Source organism: Mesoplodon bidens, assembly GCF_964165515.1.
Source record: "Mesoplodon bidens genome assembly, chromosome: 6".
Lineage (NCBI taxonomy): Eukaryota > Metazoa > Chordata > Mammalia > Artiodactyla > Ziphiidae > Mesoplodon > Mesoplodon bidens.
The window spans coordinates 18,151,993-18,175,593 of NC_138162.1; the positions used below are offsets into that span (position 1 = coordinate 18,151,993).

Genomic DNA, 23,601 nt, shown 5'->3' on the forward strand with positions numbered 1-23,601 from the left:
CTTGCCTGAGGTCAAAGGCTAGCACACAGAGGATTCAAGTTGGTCCCCACACTCCACACTTCACACTCTGAACCACTGTGTTACTCTGCTTTGTGCCCCTCAACCATCTGCTACGCATCTTCAGCGATCACATAATGTTCTATCGTATAGGTACCTCGTGATTTACTTCAGCAACCCATTCTCTTTGGACTTGTAGGAAGCTTCTGTTTTTTTCACACGTATAAAAGCACTTCTTTTCTATGCTTGGCAGACAGTAAATGCCTAATTAATAGTTGGAGAATAAACATTGCTAAGAACATTTTTAGGACTAAATCTTTAAACACATCAACTGATTTATTTCCTTAGGATATATTTCTTAGAGGTGGGACTTCTGGGTCAAAACGTATGTGCATATTAAAAGAGACACACAGAACAACGGAGACAAGACACTTGCTCCCAAAGGCTGGGGAAGGCCTGGTTTCCACACTCTTGAGGAGGCAAGGCCTGGAGGGTCCTCTTGGTTGGCTCCCTATGGCCTATTACCTTCAGGAAGGAAAATCTGCCTTCTATCTGCCTGGGGATTATCCAACAGCTCAACGTGACCGCACTCACCCGGTGCTCGACCTGGCTTGCCCCATCACCTGCCTGGTGTCTGCTTAATCTGAGCAGGTGGGACTCTCTTCAACTTCCTCAGTATCAGAAAGGGAGCCAAATAATTCTTGCTTAAATGCAGGCTCTGCAATAGAAGGCATGCCTTGTTTTTGCTGTGTGACCCTGGGAAAGTGACTTAGACTCCCTAAGCCACACTTTCTGCATCTGTAAAATGGGTGCAATAGTAATAGCACTTACTCCATTGGGTTATTTTGAGGATTCAATGAGACAAGCCTAAGAAGTGTTTCCCACAGTGTCTGGCATGCCACAGGTACTCAGTAATTTCTGCAGACCTGCCACCAGCCATGTTCAATTAATTAAAATTACTTAGGACTCACAATTCAGTTCCTCAGTCTCACTTGCCATGCTTCAAGTGCTCAATAGCCGCAAGTGGCTAACGGCTACCATACAGGGCAGCACAGACACAGAACACATACAGCTTTGCAGCAAGTTGGAGGACCCAGGAAGGAAGGAACTCAGAGCAGCTGAGCCGGCAAGGTCTCCACCCTCTTGCCTTGACTGCAAACCCCCTGTGCATTGCTCTCCCCAGCCCTGAGAACCCGATCCTGGTCTGCATTTTGAATTTCATCCAGCTGCTTTTGTCACCTCATCTATCAGAGATCCTAAGGAAAACAAACATTTCAAAGTTCGTGGTTGCCTTGAATATGCTTTTGTGGGTGTAAGTTTGTTATCGTAGCTCAGTGAATTAGTTCTGCTGTTAATGGGTCACTGAGCTGAGGGGTTCCTTTAAAAAAACAACATTAAATCAATCACCCTTTAGATCTGTACAAAGGGGAACAAAAAAAGATTTAGTTTATGGGGGTCTGGTAGCTAGTGGCAGCTCCTGACCCCTAAGAGGCCGGCAAACTTCCAAACTCATGTTATTGTTTATTTTCCATGTGCATTGAGCTGGCCAAGGAAAGGTGCTATAGAAATGGAGCGTAAGCAGGGCCCTGTGAGAGGACAGGGAACCGGATGTGAGATGCAGGCTTGGCTGGGAATGGGAGCCCAGTAGGAATCTGCTTTTGAGGAAGTACCCAGTACTCAGGTCTTTTTCAGAGACTCAATCCTAAGGACCGTTTATGGTGCCAAGGCTGGGTACTGACCCTTCAAGAGACCTCAGGTGTGAACTGTAGGAACCTTAAACTGGAGAAGCCCCCAGAGGTCATCAGCCCAAATGGGAAACCAGGAAGACCCACGGGCAATCACTGAATTCACTGGGTTTCAGGAGAGAAATCCTCTCTTCAAATGCAATCTGAGGCAAAACTCCAACAGAAATGGAAAACTGTTGGAAGGGGGCTCCCCTGGTTCAAGCAGAGATGGAGGCCTAGAGTCACACAGCCACTCAGGGCAGCCCCCCGAAGCATCTCTGTGGGACAGAGATCGAAAGCCACCCAAAATGCTCAATATCCCACTCAGCCATCAGCTAGGTCTCATTTGAAGAGAGGCATGAGAGTAAACAAGAAAAAAAAATACTTGAAGTCATCAAAATATACAAGCAGCTCATGTAGCTCAATATTAAAAAAACAAACAACCCAATCCAAAAATGGGCAGAAGACCTAAATAGACATTTCTCTAAAGAAGATATACAGACTGCCAACAAACACATGAAAGGATGCTCAACATCACTAATCATTAGAGAAATGCAAATCAAAACTATAAGAAGGTATCACCTCACACCAGTCAGAATGGCCATCATCAAAAAATCTACAAAGATATATACGATGGAATATTACTCAGCCACAAAAAGGAACGAAATTGGGTCATTTGTTGAGACGTGGATGGATCTAGAGACTGTCATACAGAGTGAAGTAAGTCAGAAAGAGAAAAACAAATATCATATATTAACGTGTATATGTGGAACCTAGAAAAATGGTACAGATGAACCAGTTTGCAGGGCAGAAATTGAGACAGATGTAGAGAACAAACGTATGGACACCAGGGGGGGAAAGCAGCGGGGGTGGTGGTGGTGGTGTGATGAATTGGGCGATTGGGATTGACATGTATACACTGATGTGTATAAAATTGATGACTAATAAGGACCTGCTGTATAAAAAATATAAATAAAATAAAATTCAAAAATTAAAAAAAAATCTACAAACAATAAATGTTGGAGAGGGTGTGGAGAAAAGGGAACCTTCTTGCACTGTTGGTGGGAATGTAAATTGATACAGCCACTATGGAGAACAGTATGGAGGTTCCTTAAAAAACTAAAAATAGAACTACCATACGACCCAGCAATCCCACTACTGGGCATATATCCTGAGAAAACCATAATTCAAAAAGAGTCATGTACCACAGTGTTCACTGCAACTCTATTTAACAATAGCTAGAACATGGAAGCAACCTAGGTGTCCATCGATAGATGAATGGATAAAGAAGATGTGGCACATATATACAATGGAATATTACTCAGCCATAAAAAAGAAATGAAACTGAGTTATTTGTAGTGAGGTGGATGGACCTGAGTCTGTCATACAGAGTGAAGTAAGTCAGAAAGAGAAAAACAAATACCATGTGCTAACACATACATATGGAATCTAAAAAAAAAAAAAAAAGTGGTTCTGAAGAACCTAGGGGCAGGACAGGAATAAAGATGCAGACGTAGAGAATGGACTTGAGGACACGGGGAGGGGGAAGGGTAAGCTGGGACAAAGTGAGAGAGTGGCATGGACATATACACACTACCAAATGTAAAATAGATAGCTAGTGGGAAGCAGCCGCATAGCACAGGGAGATCAGCTTGGTGCTCTGTGACCACCTGGAAGGGTGGAATAGGGAGGGTGGGAGGGAGATGCAAGAGGGAGGAGATATGGGGATATATGTATACGTATAGCTGATTCACTTTGCTGTACAGCAGCAACTAACACAACAATGTAAAGCAATTATACTCCAATAAAGATGTTAAAAAAATCAAATCAAATCAAATTAGAAATTTAACTAAGCAATTCCATTGTAAAAAAAAAAAAAAGAAGAAAAATACTTTGAGTCAGATGTGCGACCTGGAGCCAAAGACTTCAGTCAGCCTATGGCTTGTACTGTCACCTGTGAAATGGTGATAGTTCCTACCTCATAGGTTTCTTGTGAGAATTAAATAAGATGGTGTATATTACAGTCCTTTATGAACAGTAAGCTTTTTTACAAGTAGAAATATTGTTATTGATAAGAATCAATTTATATGCCTGTTATTAGAGAATTTATTCATTTTCTTCCCTCCCTGCCTTTCTCTTTCCCTTCTTCCCTCCTTCCTTCCTTTCTTCTTAACAAACATTTTTAAAGCACAAGGCCCTGTGCTAGGTACTGAGAATACAGTGATGTATTAGAGGCAAGCTCCGCCTTCACAGAGCTCGCTTGTTTTGGTTGGTGGAAAGGAACACTTAAGTTGAATATTATAATAGAATTGGATGCTGGGCTACCATGTGCAATTTTGCAGGTGGTGCCTTACCCAAAAGCTCTTGGTTAGGTGGCCAGTAGTGAGAGCTGTGACTGCCCTAAGGAAGGAATATCTTGTCCTGATTTGCCAAAGATGTTATAAGGGCTGGAAGTGGCCTTGATATACACTAAAAGGAAGTACAGGGCATCCTAGAATCCAAAGAATGAGTCTTTAACGCTGTTACTGATGGTATGAAAAAGGGCTTTGAAAGGATATATGCAGTTAGGAGAAAAACATAACCAGCTTATGTAATAATTTCATATTTGCAAAACCAAAAGCATTCTATTTTTTTCTATAATAAAACGCTAAAGGAGGCGCTTCCCTGGTGGCGCAGTGGTTGAGAGTCTGCCTGCCAATGCAGGGGACACGGGTTTGTGCCCCAGTCCAGGAAGATCCCACGTGCCGCGGAGCGGCTGGGCCCGTGAGCCATGGCCGCTGAGCCTGCGCGTCCAGAGCCTGTGCTCCGCAACGGGAGAGGCCACAACAGTGAGAGGCCCGCGTACCGCAAAAAAAAAAACAACAAAAAAACCCCCCAAAACGCTAAAGGAGCATGTGAGAGTTCTGTGTTTTAAAAAAAAGTTTCAAATAAATAAATAAATAAATAAAGTTTCAACCACCACCAGCTTAGAAAATTACAGCTGCAAAACTAGGAAGAACCCTGGAGGTGAGTTCCAAAGATTCCATTTTCTTGAGAAAAGCGGGACCCAGAGAGGGCATGTGACAGACCCCAAGGCATTAGGTGACCCTGTGGCAGAGCTGGGCCTTCTATGCAGGTTTCCCTACTTTCAGTCCTGGTGAGCTGCCTGAAGTATCTTTCTGAGGAGCCCTCAGATACAACATCCTCCTTGTATCCACGAGGTGCTCACGGAAGGAATACTATCTTGAGTATTTGGGATGAGGAGTTGTTGGGATGAAGAAATCTTAGAAAAGATAAGCAGCTTGCTCGAGGCTTCTCTGAGCCAGGACCAGAGGCCACGTCTGACACCCAGCCCCGTGCACCCTGCAGAGTGGGGGCCTTACCTGCATAGCTCATGAAGTTGCTGTAAGGAGTGTTGAAGAAGCTGTTTAAGCCACAGGTGTCGTTCCCTGGCCCCGGGTCGCCGCAGAACTTGTGTTTTGGGGCTGGGTTGGTGTCACTGCAGAGGTCTCCGGTCTCAAAGGAGGGTTCTGTCTCCATGCAGGGGTCACTGCAAGATTGGATTTCTGAGATGCCTCGGAAGATGTGATACAGACCCAGGCTGTGCCCGATCTCGTGGATCATGGTGTGGGTGTGCCCAGGAATGCCATAGAAAGATGGATTCAAGACAATGCCACCTGCAAGGGGAAAGCCAGAGGATCAGGCAAACTGGGCACTCTGCCTCCTGATGCAGGGATCCCCAAATCAATCAAGGGTAAATGGGGTGCTGCCCAAAGTAACCACAGGCTTCTCCACCCTATGACTCCACTGCTGAGAGCTGTTACGACTTGCGGTGTTAATCACGGATTGGGTAGGAAAGAGTCTCAAAAGTCATTTTGTGCAAATCCCTTCGTTTTTCAGTTGAAAACACCGATGCCTAAAAAAGCGAGGCAACGTAACCTAGGGGATTTCAAAGGACTTAGAAGAAGTGGCATAATTAGAATTCAAGGACTTTGATTTCTGGGCTGGCCAACATTTCAGTTGCGACTTCTTAGGAAGCGTGGCACGCCCTGGTTCACAAACACTCTACATGCATTTGCTTAAATGAAGCCCTCATGGCCAGACACCTTGGTTCCGGTTCTCATTTTGCCTTCACTAACTCTGTGAAGTTGAGCGAGTCCATTGCCATCTCTGAATCCCATTTCTGCAGCTCTGTACCCTTTGAGAGTGAATATTCATAAAGTCCAGCACCATGGTGTGCTCACTATTATAACACTGGTCAAAATAGCCACTGTTTCTTGAGCGTTCATTATGTATCCTCAGGCCCTGTGCTCAGTGTTTAATGTGTATAATCACACTGAATCATCTCACAACCCAGTAAGAGGGGCACTGACTCACAGAGAGGTGAAGTAACTGGCCCATGATCAAATCAGTAAATGGGGAGCTGGAATTTGAACCCAAGATCCTTGGGTTACAAAGCCAGGGGTCTTAATTTTAGTTCTACTGCTAATGCTCACCACAGGGTCCAGAATATGGCATCTCATTAAATGTATGTTGAATATTTGCTGAATGCCGACCCAATTAAAGACGTTTTGTGAGGCCTAAGTAATCACGCGTAGGCAGCCAGCATAGCACCTGACACACAGCAAGTGCCCTACTTACTGTCTAACCACTTGCTTCTCCAGGTGTAGCTCAAGAACAAGCAGCACAGCATCACCTGGAGGGTGACTAAAAATGCAGACTCTTGGGCCCCACCCCAGACCTACAGAATCAGAACAAGTATTTTAACAACAGCCCCAGAGGACTTGCCTGTGCGTTCTAGTTTGAGAAGCAATAATCTACCCCACATCTTAAAAGATTGAGTTTTGCTTCACTTGGGCAGATAGATGGACCAGATGTCAGGAAAATCAATGGATAGCATGGCTCCATGTTCCTTTTTAGGCACTGGAGAAATACATACAGGCTGGCAGAGAGATATTTCAACTGGAAAATCCAAGTGTGGGGAATTTCCTGGCGGTCCAGCAGTTAAGACTTGGTGCTTTCATTGCTGGGGGCGCAGGTTCGATCCCTGTTCGGGGAACTGAGATCTCACGAGCCACGCAGAGCGGCCAAAGAAAAAGGAAGGAAATCCAAGTGTGTTTAAGGGAAGGTTAAGATGCAAGTCTGAGCAACCTGCAAGCAGTGACTGTGTGCAGAGCAGGATCTTATGAAAGAATGGACAGGAGCCAGGGCCTTGCTGGTTTGTGCTGGCAAGCCTGGCGCAGGCATGGGGGTAGTTTTATCTCGGACTGAACTGCGGGGAGGGTGAGCCTGCTCAGCCATGGGGCTCATGGAGTCTATTAATTCTGAACTGCTCAGAGCCTTCCAGCACAAAGATAAAGATGTATGAGAGGATGTGTGGGGCTGTGTGCACGCGCGTGTGTATGTGAGAAGGGGCAGGCAGAGGCGGGGAGGAAGGGAAATTGAGACAGGAAATCTCTCTCAATTATTTTCTGTCAATCATAATATGAAACATAATCGCCTTCCCACCCAAGGCTTTTTCCAGGCATCAGGGGATAACAGCAGGAAAAGAGAGAGAGAAAAAAAAATATATATATATATATATGTATGTATATATATGGTTCTAATAAATTGGGTTTGATTGGGCCTACTGCAGAGGAGTTGCTTATGAGAGAGATGTCTCAGGATGGGGAGGTGGCAGCCTGAGGCCAGCTGGAGTTAGCCTGACATGGACTGCCACCTTCATTCTGTCTTGCACTGGCTGTGTCATCTTGGGAAAGTGACTTTGCATCTCTGGCGTGCTCTAAAATAAACAGCTACGATAGATAGCGCCAATGATGCTCTGTCTTTCCATGAAGCTTTAACATTGAGGTAAATGGGGGAATGGGAGGCTGGCAGGACCCCTCAGGTATTTCCAGGGATAATGACAGGATTGCAGACTTAATGTCCAGCCTGGCTCTGTCTGTTTCACCTCATCCCCTCCCAACTCTCCCCTTTTCACAGAGCGAGAGCACAGAGCTTGAGTCCTGTTCCACTGCTTCTCTTAAAAGGTGAAATAGCTTGAGGCTGACATCACCCTGAAATACTATAACATGCTATGGATTTATAGCCTTCTGTATTCCTGGTCCTGAGCCAGTCTCTGAAATTCACGGTATTATCAGGAGTATTTTTCTCTAATTTTAGAAGCCTGCTGTTCAACCCTCCTAAAACTCTGATCATGACCCTTTTGGTTGATTTTCCAAGAGGACAGAATTTCAGCACTGAGAAGGGTCCTTGGAGACCCTCTAAGTCTAACCTATTCCTTTAAAATCTGAAGAAATTGAGACCTGGAGAAGGAGAGTCTTGCCTAAGGCCATCCTGTTAAGTCACAGCTAAGAACAACCATGTCTTTTGGCCCTGAACCAGCAAGATTACCATACACCCTGTTAGGCATGTGACATAAGCTAATCAGCTTCAGCTTGCCTAAGCTGCACACTCTCTTTTGCCTCGCCCCTGTCTGTCTAGGTCTGCCTGTCTATCTGTCTACCCACCCATCATCTATCTCGGGGTTTCTCAACAACAGCAGTACTGGTATTTTGGGCTGGATAATTCTTTACTGTGGGTATTGTAAGAGATGTAGCAGTATCGCTGGCCTCTACCCACTAGATGCCAGTAGCATTCCCCCATTTGTAAAATCCAAAATTTTCTCTAGACATTGTCAAATGTCTCCTAGGGTGTAAAAATACACCCAGTTAGAACCATCAGATATTTATTTTTATTTCTGTCTATTTTACACAACCACACATATATGTGTGTGTGCACACAGACACACAAATTGGTTTCACTCTCTTAAAAACAACTAGGAAAAGACAGTGGTCTGGAGGGAACTAAGTGTAGAGTTTGACTCAACACAACTTTATTGTTTGAAGTTGCAGAGTCCCTTATCTCCAAGATATTGTGGATTTAGAGCAGCTACTGGACTCTGGCTGTATCACCAGGAGACCAGACAGGCCTGAGGAAAGATCCAGCACCATCACTCTGCTGAGCCCTAGCATTCTCAGATGAAGGTACTCACTGAGTCATCACTATTCACTGGTGTAAATAATAGGAACATTCTAACAAGGGGAAAATAGCCAAATAAATTGCAGTGCCCTCAGTGAATGGAACATAATGTGGCTATTAAAAAATATCTTGTCTTTAGAGAACTGGACATAACCTAAAGAGAGGTTTTCCTCTTGTGAGGTTAAATGAAAAAAAGTTGGGTGGGAAGTAATTCTGAAGACTGTTTCAACATGGGAAAATGTAGATAGCATAATATTAAGTGAAAAAAAGAATATTATGTGAAAAAGAACACAGGCATGTATGCTGTGATTTCAAATATGCACAAGTTGAAAAACACATGTCTACATATAGACGTGTATTGGAAGAGAGCATGGAAAAATTAAAATTAAAGAACAACGTTTGCTTACAGGGCCTGGTTCAGAAACCACTGTCATTTCTGACTTTTGGTGACTGGTTTGTGTAAACGTATGTCTTGTTTATGGATCTGCATAATTTGAATGTAAGAAGAGTTCCTGGTGGTGTTGGTGGGTGGAATATGGAGGAACAGGGAGTTCTTACGAACTCTCCCTTGCCACTTTGGCATCTTTCAAGTCAACCCATCACTGGCTGGGCCAGCACTATGTGGTTACTAGGCAGAGAAGATATTTGCATGAACTAAGAGGCAGGGGGTATAAGGACAAAGCAACAGATGAAGAGAGTTGGAAATTTAAATTCCAGTTGTGGTTCTGCCGCTGATTTGTTTGTGACCTTGGATAAGTCCCATTCCCTCTCTGGATCTTAAGTTTCTCTATTGGTAGAACAGGATTAATACCATTGTGATATTTCTCAAAGCATCACTTGATGGGTGAAAGATAAGGAATGCTAAAGAGTTTTGAAAAATTAAAAAGTGATAAGTAGGGCTTCCCTGGTGGTGCAGTGGTTGAGAGTCCGCCTGCCGATGCAGGGGACAAAGGTTCGTGCCCCGGTCCGGGAAGATCCCACATGCCACAGAGCGGCTGGGCCCGTGAGCCATGGCCGCTGAGCCTGCACGTCCGGAGCCTGTGCTCCGCAATGGGAGAGGCCACAACAGTGAGAGGCCCACGTACGGCAAAAAAAAAAAAAAGTGATAAGTAAATAGGTTATTCACCGTCATCACTACCAAGATCCCCATCATCATCATGCTCACTACTAAATGTATTCCTGCACTAATCCAATTTCTTCCTGAAGAAGTTTCTAATTCTCACCTAAATGCATTAGGGCCTCCTTGTCCCACGGCCAAGTTGCTACTCCTGCCAATTCCTCCTCCGAGGAGTTTGCAAAGAAGATATTGAGGTGTGTTGATCCATCCAGTCTAAGAATGTTCTTCAGCTCATTAACATCCAAGTATGCTCTGTAAGAGAAAACAGAACCTTGGCTGTCATCACCATCCAAAAAAGGTAGTATTCAAATAACAGGTACTCCCAAATTAATTGAGTCATGATGTGCCAGGCACTTGGCTAAGCATTTTATAAACATCGCCTCATTGACTGCCTCCAATAATCTTCTATGGTAAGTGAGATAATCCCATTTTACAGATGAAAAAATTAAGTCCTTGTGAGTTTAAGAAACTTGAAGACTGCTCAGCTTATAAACAATAGCAGAGTTCAGTTTAAAACCTAGATTTATCTAAAGTCAACATCTGTGCCCCTAAGGACTCTGCTATATGGACTGATGATAGGGCAACATAATATGGATATAGACTGAGAACAGACCATGGAAGAGATAACATGTATTCTAGCCTTGGCATCTTCTCTACTTCATTCATTCACTATGGACCTCGGACCATGTATTTGGCAAATACGAAGCTGTCCTAGGAGGCTTACTTTGCATCTCTACTCAAATCTTGCAAGGAGGTGTTATTACTCTGTTCTCAAGATAAGCAACATGTGGTCCAAAGTGATTAAACAGGTTGCCCAAAGTTGCAGAACTGGGTTTCAAGGCCAATTCTGTCTAGATTGGAAACGTATGCTCTTTACGCTGGGGCATTATCTGCCTCCCATAGATGATTCTGCATTCTGTAAGCCTCTATTTCTTTGTCCATAAAATAGGCTAAGGGATATGGCATTTGGGGTAGCTGCCATTGTAGATATTTAGACTATAGACTGACATGTTCGGAAAGTAAATTAATTCCCCACGCTACGATCATCAGCTCTGTAATACACCGAACAAACATATGTTGGAGAGAGAAAGAAATGGCCTTTGGAAAGAGACTGGCATATCCTAGGCGTGCAATAAATAAGAATGCTTCCCTTGTGGAGTATGATTCTCCCATCAGAATAGGAATGATAAAGCTTTGGGTCAGTCACAGGCATATTATTATTATTATTTTTTAACCTCTTTATTGGAGTATAATTGCTTTACAACAGTGTGTTAGTTTCTGCTGTATAACAAAGTGAATCAGCTATACGTATACATATATCCCCATATCTCCTCCCTCTTGAGTCTCCCTCTCACACTCCCTATCCCACCCCTCTAGGTGGACACAAAACACCGAGTTGATCTCCCTGAGCTACGTGGCTGCTTCCCACTAGCTATCCATTTTACATTTGGTAGCGTGTATATGTCCATGCCACTCTCTCACTTCGTCCCAGCTTACCCTTCCCCCTCCCCGTGTCCTCAAGTCCATTCCCTACATCTGCGTCTTTATTCCTGTCCTGCCCCTCGGTTCTTCAGAACCATTTTTTTTTTTTTTTTAGATTCCATATGTATGTGTTAGCACACGGTATTTGTTTTTCTCTTTCTGACTTACTTCACTCTGTATGACAGACTCTAGGTCCATCCACCTCACTACAAATAACTCAGTTTTGTTTCTTTTTTATGGCTGAGTAATATTCCATTGTATGTATGTGCCACGTCTTCTTTAACCATTCACCTGTCGATGGACACTTAGGTTGCTTCTATGTCCTGGCTATTGTTAAATAGAGTTGCAATGAACACCGTGGTACATGACTCTTTTTGAATTATGGTTTTCTCAGGGTATATGCCCAGTAGTGGGACTGCTGGGTCATATGGTAGTTCTATTTTTAGTTTTTTAAGGAACCTCCATACTGTTCTCCATAGTGGCTGTATCAATTTACATTCCCACCAACAGTGCAAGAGGGTCCACACCCTCTCCGGCATTTATTGTTTGTAGATTTTTTTTTTTTTTTCTTTTTGCGGTATGCGGGCCTCTCACTGTTGTGGCCTCTCCCGTTGCGGAGCACAGGCTCCGGACGCGCAGGCCCAGAGGCCATGGCTCACGGGCCCAGCCGCTCCGCGGCATATGGGATCCTCCCAGCCCGGGGCACGAACCCGTATCCCCTGCATCGGCAGGCGGACTCTCAACCACTGCGCCACCAGGGAGGCCCTGTTTGTAGATTTTTTGATGATGGCCATTCTGACTGGTGTGAGGTGATACCTCACTGTAGCTTTGAGTTGCATTTCTCTAACGATGAGTGATGTTGAGCATCCTTTCATGTGTTTGTTGGCAGTCTGTATATCTTCTTTGCAGAAATGTCTATTTAGGTCTTCTGCCCATTTTTGGATTGGGTTGTTTGTTTTTTTGATATTGAGCTGCATGAGCTGCTTGTACATTTTGGAGATTAGTCCTTTGTCAGTTGCCTCATTTGCAAATATTTTCTCCCATTCTGAGGGTTGTCTTTTCATCTTGTTTATGGTTTCCTTTGCTGTGCAAAAGCTTTTAAGTTTCATTAGGTCCCATTTGTTTATTTTTGTTTTTATTTCCATTTCTCTAGGAGGTGGGTCAAAAAGGATCTTGCTGTGATTTATGTCCTAGAGTGTTCTGCCTATGGTTTCCTCTAAGAGTTTGATAGTGTCTGGCCTTACATTTAGGTCTTTACTCCATTTGGAGTTTATTTTTGTGTATGGTGTGAGGGAGTGTTCTAATTTCATTCTTTTACACGTAGCTGTCCAGTTTTCCGAGCACCACATATTGAAGAGGCTGCCTTTTCTCTGTTGTATATTCTTGGAAGCATATTATTTAATGGATCGTCTTCTAAATTGAGAGAGGGATCCTGCTCACCCTCATGCTTCTTTCAGTCCCATTTTGTCTTCCATCTTCTTTCTTAGGGATCCTTGTGAACAGCTGGTAAGCCTTTCTTGAATAAAGTTGGAAATGAATCAATGACTAAAAACATACATAAATAAGCAAGCAGGCAGCCTGATGTGGTAGGTGAGATCAAGTCTCTGAATAATGATATTTAATGTGTGTTGGGCCCTTCCACGTGGTCTGACTTTACACGGATTATCACCTTTAATCTTCTCAAGAACACCGAGGTAGGTGGTATTATTATCCCCATTTTCCAGAGGAGGAAAAAGAGGCTTGCAGAGCCTTCGTACCCCGCTCAGGTCACACAGCTCGTTGGAAGAGTTCCCCTTTCTCCCCGTGTGGTTTCTCACGGGCGTTTGGTGCAGAGCCTGGCCAGTAGGACACTAAGGATGCTACCCTTCTCTTTCCCTCCTGGAATCACAGAAGGGGATCCCACATGTGCAACAGTAAAGTCAGAGATCCCCAGCAGGGCCTGCGAGACTCTGTCTCCCCCTTTAGCTTCTTCTCCCTCGGTTCCCTCTCTTGAATTTCCCACTGTGTGTTGTCAGCACCCACCGCCAGCCCCCCAAGATGCGGTGCCTTTAGCCTCGGTGCCTTTCCTCACGCTGTTCCCTCTGTCAGGGACTTTGCTCCCATTTTATCCCCTGATGAACAAATCCGAAGTCCATTCTGGTACCACTCCTCCAGGAAGACTTCCCTGAGTCCCATCTCACCTCCACCCCCTTTACCATCTCTGTACTCATTTACCTCCTATGAGTACTCGTTCTCACACCATTCCAAATACTCTCCCTGTCTGTATCTACCACTGTTTGTGGCTCCCAGAGGGCAGCGAATGTGCCTAATTCATCTCTGTTTACCCAGTTCTCTGCACAGGGCTCGACACTGGGCAAGCACTCAGGAGATGTTGATGGAGCTGAATTTACAGTGGGAAAGAGAAAATCTAAAATATTTAGGTCCCAGTCTCCACTTCAAGCACTTCCTTCCTATGAGGCCTCAGTTTCCTTACCAATATACTGGGTTTAATAATGGCTGCCTGGTGCTCCCCAGGGCATTTCTATGGGTCACAAACCTACACCTCTACTCCGACGGCAATAGGATAGGTCTGAGACCTACAGTGCCCTCCTGGCCACCCATGTGACCAAGAGCCCATGATAGTCAGGTGACCATAATTTTTGCAGCTTTTCCAAAAAAGGTGAGCGTGGGCTAGAGACACAAGCAAGGCCTAGAAAGGGCACATCTGTGTATAGGTTGAGCTGACCAGTAATTCCAAGGACAGCCACAGAAGCTGAAATATTGGCCTGAAATTTTGCTGCTATACCTCCTCTCCCCAGAGATCCCAACTTCAGCTTTTTAGGCTAGAAGCCTCATAAGGAGTTTGAATGAGTTTTCTGATCCAAGTACGGATGAGGAATGTCAAAGACAGCACGCAGTAAGCTCCTGCTGTGTGCCAGCCCCTGTGCTAGCTACACCTGTTGTCCCATCTCTTTGCAGTATTTGACGGCACGTAGCAGAGTGGGTAGGATGGCTCATTCTCAAGCCAGAGTGCTGGGTTTGAATCCAGCTCTTCCACTGGATGTCTGGGTCACCTTGGGCTATTTACTTAACTTCCTGCACCTCAGTTTCTTTATACACAAAACAAGGATGATAACAGCATCTACCTCATAGAGTTGTTCTGAGGATTTAGGATGATAATAAGAAAGTGTAAAGGGGCTTAGAATAATACCTGGCACGTAGAAACCCTCGGGAAATGTTTAGCAATTCCTATCATTTATCCCCATCTTGCAGATGAAGGAACAGGGGTTCAGAGATCACACAAATACAGACAAGGCCAAGTCCAAATCTAGATGTGTCCAATTCTTCCCTCAACCTCACCCTCAAGTCCAAGCTCACTCAGGGCCACTGTGAAAGGAAACAATGTGTGGGAGGAGAATGAAAACAGAGAGAAGCCAAGATTTTCCTGGATCGGCCCTTTCCACATTATTTATTATTTTCTAATTGATTTGTCCATTTCCATCAAGCGTTCTCTCAGGCAGAGAACACAAATGCTATTAGAGAAAGTCACCTCTTTGCCCCCTTGCTCCAGGCTGAGAAAGCTTCAGGAGAGGGAGACAGGGGTGGGGCAGGGGCAGGGAGATGTTTTAATTGGTTGTTTCTTCTCATGTAATTGCAGAAACCAATCTTTTCAGGAGGTGCTATTCATCCTGGCCCAAGGCAGAGATGTGAGATATTGAGGCCTCTCCCTTGCTTGTATGTGGGTGTTTTTTTTTTTCTTCACACTTTGAGAAGCCCCCATTTCCCAAAAGAGGGGCCACTCAGGCCCCTGATCCCACTGGCCCCTCTCCTCTCTGGCTCTTTTTTAGTGTGTGTGGGGGACCCACACAAAGGAAAACAGCTCTGTGGCCAAAAGATTTCCTTCTGCTGGCTGAGGTCTTCTCACCAGTTCAGAGCCAAGCTGGGTGTCTCCCAAAAGTATCAGGGGAAAATCCTAGGGACAGGAATCCATGCATTTACCTTCCTCCCCCATCTCTTTAAGGTTTGTTTATTCCCTCTGTTGATGGATGGAGGAGAAAGCAGAGAAGGTAAGAGAAGGATCATTAGAGTTTAGGGAGATGGGTTGATAAGAGGAGGAAAAGGGTTTGCTCAGGGCCACTTGCTTTCCATTTTGCCACCGCGGGGAGGTTGGCCCCCTGTGTATACTATAAATTGGCGAAATGTCTTAAAAAAAAAAAACTACCACCCCCAAATCAATCCAAATCCAAAACCCTGTGTCTTTATTAATTTATGCACAGGTACTACTCAGTTGGACAGACAGACAGACCTAGATCCATGGGCAAGTTGCCCTGCCTCTGTGAGTCTCAGCTAGCTCATGGGGATACCAGAGGGATGAAATGAGCACCATCCTGGCACAAAGTCCCCTCCACATTCTGGTCTCCTATTTCCTCCTACTGGGAAGAAACCTAAACTGACCGTCTGCCTTCCGGGTGGCTCTCCCCGTCTCGGCTTTCAGTGTCTCATCCCTACCAACCAATCTTCTTCTCCCTCCCACAAACTCCAACTCAAGTTACTACGGTTTCCTCATCCCGAGAACCTCTGGTTTTCCCCAATCATGCCCATTCATGAAGCATGTCCATCAGTTTCTCTTCTCTGCCTTATGAGCTCTCTTCCTGAGTCTCAGCCTTTTAAAATCTTACCCTCCCTGCTAAGCTCAGCTTACATGTAATGTATACCATGTGTCCACTCCTGACCACCCTCCCCTGTACAATGGGGCGATGATGTCCACCCTTCAGGGGTGTCAGGAGGACTAGAGGCAGTGCAGAAAAAGTTCCTCGCACAGTGTCTGGAACACCTGAAGACACTCAGTGACTAGCCTAGGCTATTTTTATTGCATTATTATTATATTAATTACAATGAAGATTATTAGCAACACCAAAATCATCAATACCACCTCTAGCTGAAGATGACTTCTCCCTCCCCAGAGTCCCCTACTTTGGATTCTAGTACCTATCACCCTGCTCTGTGTTATCGTCACTGTCTTCTCCATCAGGCTGCGTAAGCTTCAAGCAGGTAGAAGTCAAGTCTTTATCATCTCTGTGTCTCCCCAAAACTTTCCTTCCAGAGACAGAGCCACCTCTGGTTGGCAGCTTTTGAGCACCTATCTCTCCTGTAAATTGCACAACTTCAAAACAGGATGAGGAAGCCCAGGACTCAAGCAAATGAAGCGACTTTCCCAAGGTATCAAATCAGGGGTGTAGACCTCCCTTCACTAGCCTGTATATGACAGCACCTTTGCACCAACTAATAAAGTCACCTCTCCCATCGGGGGGTGGGGGCGGGACATAGCTCCTTGCAAGGGGGCACAGCTTGGAGAGTTAGACATGGGAAGGATTGTAGCATCCACCCTCCTCCTCAGCTGGACACCCTGTGCAGAATCTACATTGCCTGGATTTCTGGCCCATTCCCAAGATGCTCAGCTGCCTACTCTGAAGCTCAGAGTCCCCATCTATTCAGTGAGCGTGTGAACTACGCATGTTTTCCAAATCACGGTCTATAGAAGGCTAAATCTACAAGAAGCAGAGGCATATTTAAAGGAAAAGGGTTTTCAAGTCAGATGGCTTTGGACATGCTCTGTGAAACAAGGTTAAATACGTATATTTTTTAATTGCAAGAATTTTCAAAGCCTTTAATATACAAAATGGGAATAAGACAGAGAGCGTATGAAGTATTCCCAGACATCTGACCATAATCCTTTCCCCCCGTCCCACCTCTGCCTTTGCCAAAAATCAAATAACAGCATAACCAATAGAGTTCGGGAAACGTTGGGCTAAGTTGGAAAGTCCCTCCTCACTTAGATCCTCTCCCCAGTTGCCTGTCAAGAGAGGTGTCTTGGTGTCTCTTTTCTTCCTGCCCAGCTCTTGTACCTGGCTCCTCCTGCGAAGGTTGTGGGTCCCCTGGAATGTCAGTTTCAGGGGGGCCCAGCCAAGGTGCCCAGACTTTACCCCTCTGCCAAAACTGCATTTCAAAGCCATGAGAGCAGTTCTGGAGGGGGATCAAAGCTCTCTCAACTCAACTGTCATTGGAATATTTTCTTTATGCATCTCACTCGCTGGTGAGTGCCAACAACATATTTCCGAAATGCACTGGCCTGAGATGGCACAACTGTAATAATCTCAATGAGAGGGCTGTCAGGGCGTGTTTTATTGAATGAGAAGCAAAAGGGAACTACATTCAAAATGCAGAACAACAACAACAATCCCTCAAATGGAACCATGAAAGGCTCAAGTTTTTCCAATTCTAGAAGCATAATACAGTGGCTCTCTCATTTTAAAGATGGTTGGTCAGAGGTACGCATTCCAGTGAGACCAGATCAAGACTGACCAGCACCTATTTCTATTCCCACTCAGAGCAAACTGACTCCCCACTGCAGAAGTGGTAGCTGAGATCTTTGAGAGGTGCCCTGCCAAAGTCCTGCTCCCTGGGCCCTTGATAGGTGCAGCTGGGTTACACGGATGGTGTCAGCCATATGCCAATGCCCTCAATTTGAGGAGGGTCTGTGTGAGCTGCTCCTAGCTGAGAACAGGCCATTTCCAAGCCAGAGGCTGGGAACAACTCTTTCAAGTTAAGGGAAAGGGCAGCAGAGTGCTACAGAAAAAGCCACATCTTTTTTTTTTAAGGGAAATTTATTTAAATATGACAGTGTAACATTTAAATAGAATACCGTGGACCCTTATTCTCCTTGTAGCCCATGTAGAGAACAGTCTTACACAGAAGACTCTCTGTTACTTTCATAATTAAATGTTCTTGGATAGAATTCTAGATAGAAAGGTTCTGGACTTAAGTCTATTCTTCAATCAATGATATGAAAGTGGGGGCATACCTATGTCAAAGTTTGTTACACATATTTTTGTATTTACTATTTTCTTCTGGAATTACACCCCAAGACCTATCTGACTGCCGTCATCCTTGGCCTTACCTTTCTTTTGGAAAAAAAGCCACATCTTAAGAGACAGGCAGACTAGGGTTCAAATCCTCCCTCTTCTACCAAGTGGCCCTGTGACCTTGGAGAAGGGACTCAATCTCTCTGAACCTCAATTTCCTCATCTGTAAATGGGGATGATAAAATTCAACCTAGAAAGTGGAATATAAAAATCCGAGGAAGTAATACACAAGGAAGTCCCTAAAAGAGTGCCCAACTCGCGCTTCCCTGGTGGCGCAGTGGTTCAGAGTCCGCCTGCCGATGCAGGGGACACGGGTTTGTGCCCCGGTCTGGGAAGATCCCACGTGCCGTGGAGCGGCTGGGCCCGTGAGCCATGGCTGCTGAGCCTGCGCGTCCAGAGCCTGTGCTACACAACGGCAGAGGCCACAACAGTGAGAGGCCCGCGTACCGCAAAAAAGTAAATAAATAAATTTTAAAAAGAGTAAAAAAAGAGTACCCAACTCATGAAAGACCCCAAGATGCACAATTCTATTTAGCTTGCCCATGGAGCTAGAGGAAACTGATCTTAGGTCCCAGTGCTCACGGTGTCTCCCTTCCATCAGTGAACCCTGGTTCCCATCACTGGACCAGTGTGTTTATCTTCCTCATAGGCAGTTGCCCTGTTTCTACAAGTCATAGAGCAAGTCCTGTAACACTGCCTACTTCCCAGTTCTGATTGCAGTCTGTCATTCCTGAGGAGGATCTCAAGTCCGTGAACCACACTCCTTCACTCTTCCAGAACACACCAGACCATTTGAAAGTGATTATCAAATATAAAGATCAAAGCCACTCAAAGCAAGTCATTAAAGCAAGATAAACCTCAGAATGTTTATTGCATCCATATCTTTGTTCCAAATAACAAGATTTCTCCAAACTGTGACCAGTTCTAAAACCTGGATTTTGTACTTTTATCCCAAGGGCCCTGATGATCTGGACTTTATTCCCCTGCTTAGTTTCATTGTCAGAAATGCCTGACGCTGCCTCTCTTGTAAGAAGAGGCACGGGAAAAAAAAAAAAATGCTTGGAGAGTTTACTAAATTCTCGGAATCCTGAATGATTGGTTTCAAAAATAACAGCTTTTATATGGAAGCTTGACATGCAATCTCAGAAAAATGTAACAGCACCAATGAAGGATCAACTGAAAAATTGACCATTCTTTCATTATTTTACTGAATAAGTCATTCTTTCATTACCTTTCCTCTACCCTCCCTCCCTGCCTGCCTGCCCGCGTTCGTTCTTTCCTTTTTAACTTCCTTTCTCCTTGCATATTATTTATTCAGTCTTTTCCTCTTTCATTCTCCAATACTTATTGAGATTATATCATATACCATCGTTTAAGCTAGAAACTGGGCATAAAATATGAATGAGAAACACTTTTCATTATCAAAGAGTTAGCAGTTTTAGGAAGGAAGCAAGACATATTATCCGATGATCACAACACAGTGTGATAATACTAATAAAACCTGCCATTTGGGGGAGTTTACTATACACTGGCACTGCTGAAGTCCTTTTTTTATATTATCTCTTTGAAGCTTTACAAAAACCTTATGTGTTAAGCATGAGTATCCCCAACTTGCAGGGGAAGAAACCAGGGCTCAGTGGGGTGACACCACTTTTCCAAGGTCCTCCGTCACTCATAGATGTCAAATTCAGGATATGGTCCCCAGTCTGTTGGATCCCACAGACTATAACTATTATTCTCTTACGATATGTGTTATAACAGAGGGAGTGCTGAATGTGATGGAAGCACAGAGGAATGACACCTATACAGGTGAAGCGGGATAAGATATCACTGAGGTTTTCACAGGAAGAATAAACACTGGACCAAGTGTACGAAACAGGGAAAACGGCAAAAGCTCCAGAAAGCCAAAAGGCCTGAAAATGCATAAGAAGACTGAGACACTTCAAGTCTTCTGGTGTGGTTTCAAAGTTGGGAGCATGGGAGCAACTTCACAAGATAAGGCTGGAGGGGTCAGCGATGGCCATATCAGGAAGGACCCTGTATACCAGGTTATGGAAGATGGGCAACATCCTGAAAGCTTTAAGTAGACCCTGGCAGATTTTTATGGAAGAGAATAAAATGATCTGGTTCGTTTTTTCCAAAGAGCTTTCTGGAGGAATGTGGAAGGTGGACGAGAAGAGGGATAAAAGTACAGGCATTGGCAGTGGCTTGCAGAAAAGGGGGTGGATATGAGAATATCTGAGAAGGAGAGGCATTTACGCACGAGGAACAATTTGACGTTCAGTCGGGGCGGGGGTGAGAGGAGGTGAAACGATGGGTCTGGCTTCTGATGAGGTCCTACTGGACTGTCCTTCCTTCATGATTCTCAGACTCTATACAACTCCGCTCTCCCCACCCCTACCACTGCTGCCCTAAACTCTAGGCCCATCAGCTCTGTCACTCTGGGGCTGTGCCCTCTGCCACGTCCCGTGGAAGGTCAAGGTCAACCCTTAGGAAAATCACTGGCCTGAAGCTCTCTGCACAATAGGATCATAATGGAGATGGCGGGGATCGAGAACCCTGAGGATTTGGATAGGAGGAGAGGAAGGTGCTGATTCAGAGAGGCAGGGTGGGCTAATGGAGAGGTCCTCAGATCTTTGGATCATCTTAAAAAATTGAGGTGAGGGCTTCCCTGGTGGCGTAGTGGTTGAGGGTCCGCCTGCCGATGCAGGGGACACGGTTCGTGCCCCGGTCCGGGAGGATCCCACATGCCGCGGAGCGGCTGGGCCCGTGAACCATGGCCGCTGAGCCTGCGCGTCCGGAGCCTGTGCTCCGCAACGGGAGAGGCCACAACAGTGAGAGGCCGTGTACCGCAAGAAAAAAAAGAAAAAAAAATAGAGGTGAAAGTAGCAATTTCTAATTTTGACAAATAAGTAAAGCATTCAAACGGTGAAACCCTCATATACGTTGACCCTCATGTACTAAAATAAAGGGTATGGAGTAGGGCTCTAAAGGAGAGAATAAAATAACCTCAGAGTAAAGGACACCAATTTAAAATGAATACCCTTCACTAGGAACTAACTACTCAGTCCTATTGTTTCATTTGTCTTTTGAAAATGGCTTTTAGAGACTTCTGGGGCAGAAGGCAAAGTGTCAGAACACTTGGATCCTGGAAAGCTCAGCTCCACTCACTTGGTTAACATGACCCCATCCTTCCGGACCCAGCCTAGAAGCGACTCTGACCCCTAATGAGTCAAGTACCCATCCTCTCTTCCCTCAGCACCCTGGACTTCTCCACAGTAGCACTTATCCAACTAGCTACTTATTTACCTTCAGGAAATTCCAGGAGGGCAGAATCACACCTATCTTGTGAAATGCTGACTGTTGTACCACTAGCACCTAGCACTGTGCCTGCACATGGTAGACATGCCTGTGCACACGTGTGCGTGCGTGCACACACACACACACACGCACGAATGAACACTCTCCTAACATCTTTTCCTGGGGGCTCTACAGTCTCTGCTTTGATAGCCCCAAGGACTCCAAGTTTACTTGTTTTCAGAGAAGCCATTAAACTTGAAGAATCCCTTGATAAGTAAGGAAGACCAACACTCGAAGTGTGATGGTGTGTTCAAAAGTATCAGGACGGTAACGTGATAATTGCATGTCGAATTATTGCTTTCACAACAGAAGCATGCAGTTCCAGGGCCCTCAGCTATTTCTTTCCACCTCCTGGCTTTCTTCTTGGAGGATCAAAACCACAATTGATAAATAATACAACTGACCACACTAAGAAGAATATACACAGCTTGCTGACAGCCCTGTGGTTGGTCTTACACTTGACGTGCAGTTAAATAAAGACAAATCACTTCGATGTTGTAAGTTGTAGCAGCCACAGAGTTCTAGGTACAGGCATATCTCAGCAGACCATGTAGTTTTGCTCTAAGTTTTAGCCATGTAAAACTTAAGTGATGTGAAGATTGACCCAACAATTTTATATTTGGGGAGGGTAGAGCAAGAATTACAACATTACCCGTGTACCGCAAAAAAAAAAAAATAATAATAATAAGAAGAATTACAACATTATCATCAATACGAGTCAATATGGCAACTTGTGGATTTCAGTCTGGGCCCATACAAATCATCTAGCCTTCAGCAAATCACAGAGGTAGCTAAAGTGAGAACTACACAGGTGTTATAAGAGATGTAGCTCTCTCTGGATGATCTTGAACAAGTCTAGTGACTGCCACAAATTTGGGTCTCTTGAGGGGTTAAAAAAGAGACAGCTCTCAAAGGGTCATGTGACAGTCAGAGGTCACATATGGGGAAATAATGCTGGACAGTAGGACACTGTATGTCAGGCTGTCGAAAGTAGGATTAAATTCAAATTGATTTTTGGAAAGAGGATGCCACAGTCAGGGCTTGAGGGAAAAGAAAACAGCAGACATGCAGACTGCCCAAGGTGGGGCTCTTCCCTTAGGCTACTGCTAGGACTGGAGTGACAGGAGTAGGATTTTTTTTCAACTTGTCACAGAGTAAAATTGTTCCTTCAGTGTTACTGCATACACGTCGTACTCAATTAGATACAGGGGCTGGCAAACACTTTGAAGGCAGGGACCGTCTTATTGCCCTAATATGCCTCCAGCATCAACGCATTTGTACCTTTTTCAATATTAAGTCCCTGCCTTTTTTTTTTTTTTTTTTTTTTTTTTTTTGTGGTACACGGGCCTCTCACTGTTGTGGCCTCCCCCGCTGCGGAGCACAGGCTCCGGACGCGCAGACTCAGCGGCCATGACTCACGGGCCCAGCCGCTCCGCGGCACGTGGGATCTTCCCGGACCGGGGCACGAACCCATGTCCCCTGCATCGGCAGGCGGACTCTCAACCACTGAGCCACCAGGGAAGCCCCAAGCCCCCGCCATTTTTTACTCTAGCTCCAGTCCCACAAACCTGGTACCAGGATTATAATGTCTGAGCAGGAACAGACCTCAGAACTCTTCTATCCCAATTCTCCCATTTTACAGATGCAGAATTTGAAGTCATAGAATTGACTTACTCCATGCTGGCTACGAAGTTACTGGAAGGATCTAGTCACTTCCTTCCTCGTGCCGTGCCAAGCCACAGGCAAACTCCCTCATGTCGCTCTTCCACCCTCTGTACGATTCTGAGATACTCCAGGCTTTGGTGGAGTGGCAGTCACCATTGCCCTCGGTGGCTGTAAACATAGTGCAGCAGTGAGAAGCCAAGCTCAAGGCTGACAGCTGTGGCTGGTTGTCTGAGCTCAAAAAAGGCTGGAATCACAAACATCAGAAGCTCGAAACAGAGACACTAATCCCCTCACTCTCCACCCTCCACCACCAGACCGACAAAACAACCTAGAACCTGGAAAAGAGAGAGAAAGC

At 45.1% G+C, this 23,601-nt stretch overlaps 1 protein-coding gene across 1 annotated transcript in view; it reads right to left on the minus strand.

The window, feature by feature from the left end:
- Positions 1-23,601, minus strand: part of PAPPA (pappalysin 1) — a 256,176-nt gene that overhangs the window by 189,099 nt on the left and 43,476 nt on the right. Inside the window, exons 3-4 of the mRNA XM_081237665.1 lie at positions 9,944-10,089; positions 5,084-5,377 (exon numbers count right to left, since the gene is read on the minus strand). Of these exons, the coding sequence (XP_081093791.1) occupies positions 5,084-5,377; positions 9,944-10,089 (440 nt within the window). The remainder of the gene's footprint in view (positions 1-5,083; positions 5,378-9,943; positions 10,090-23,601) is intronic.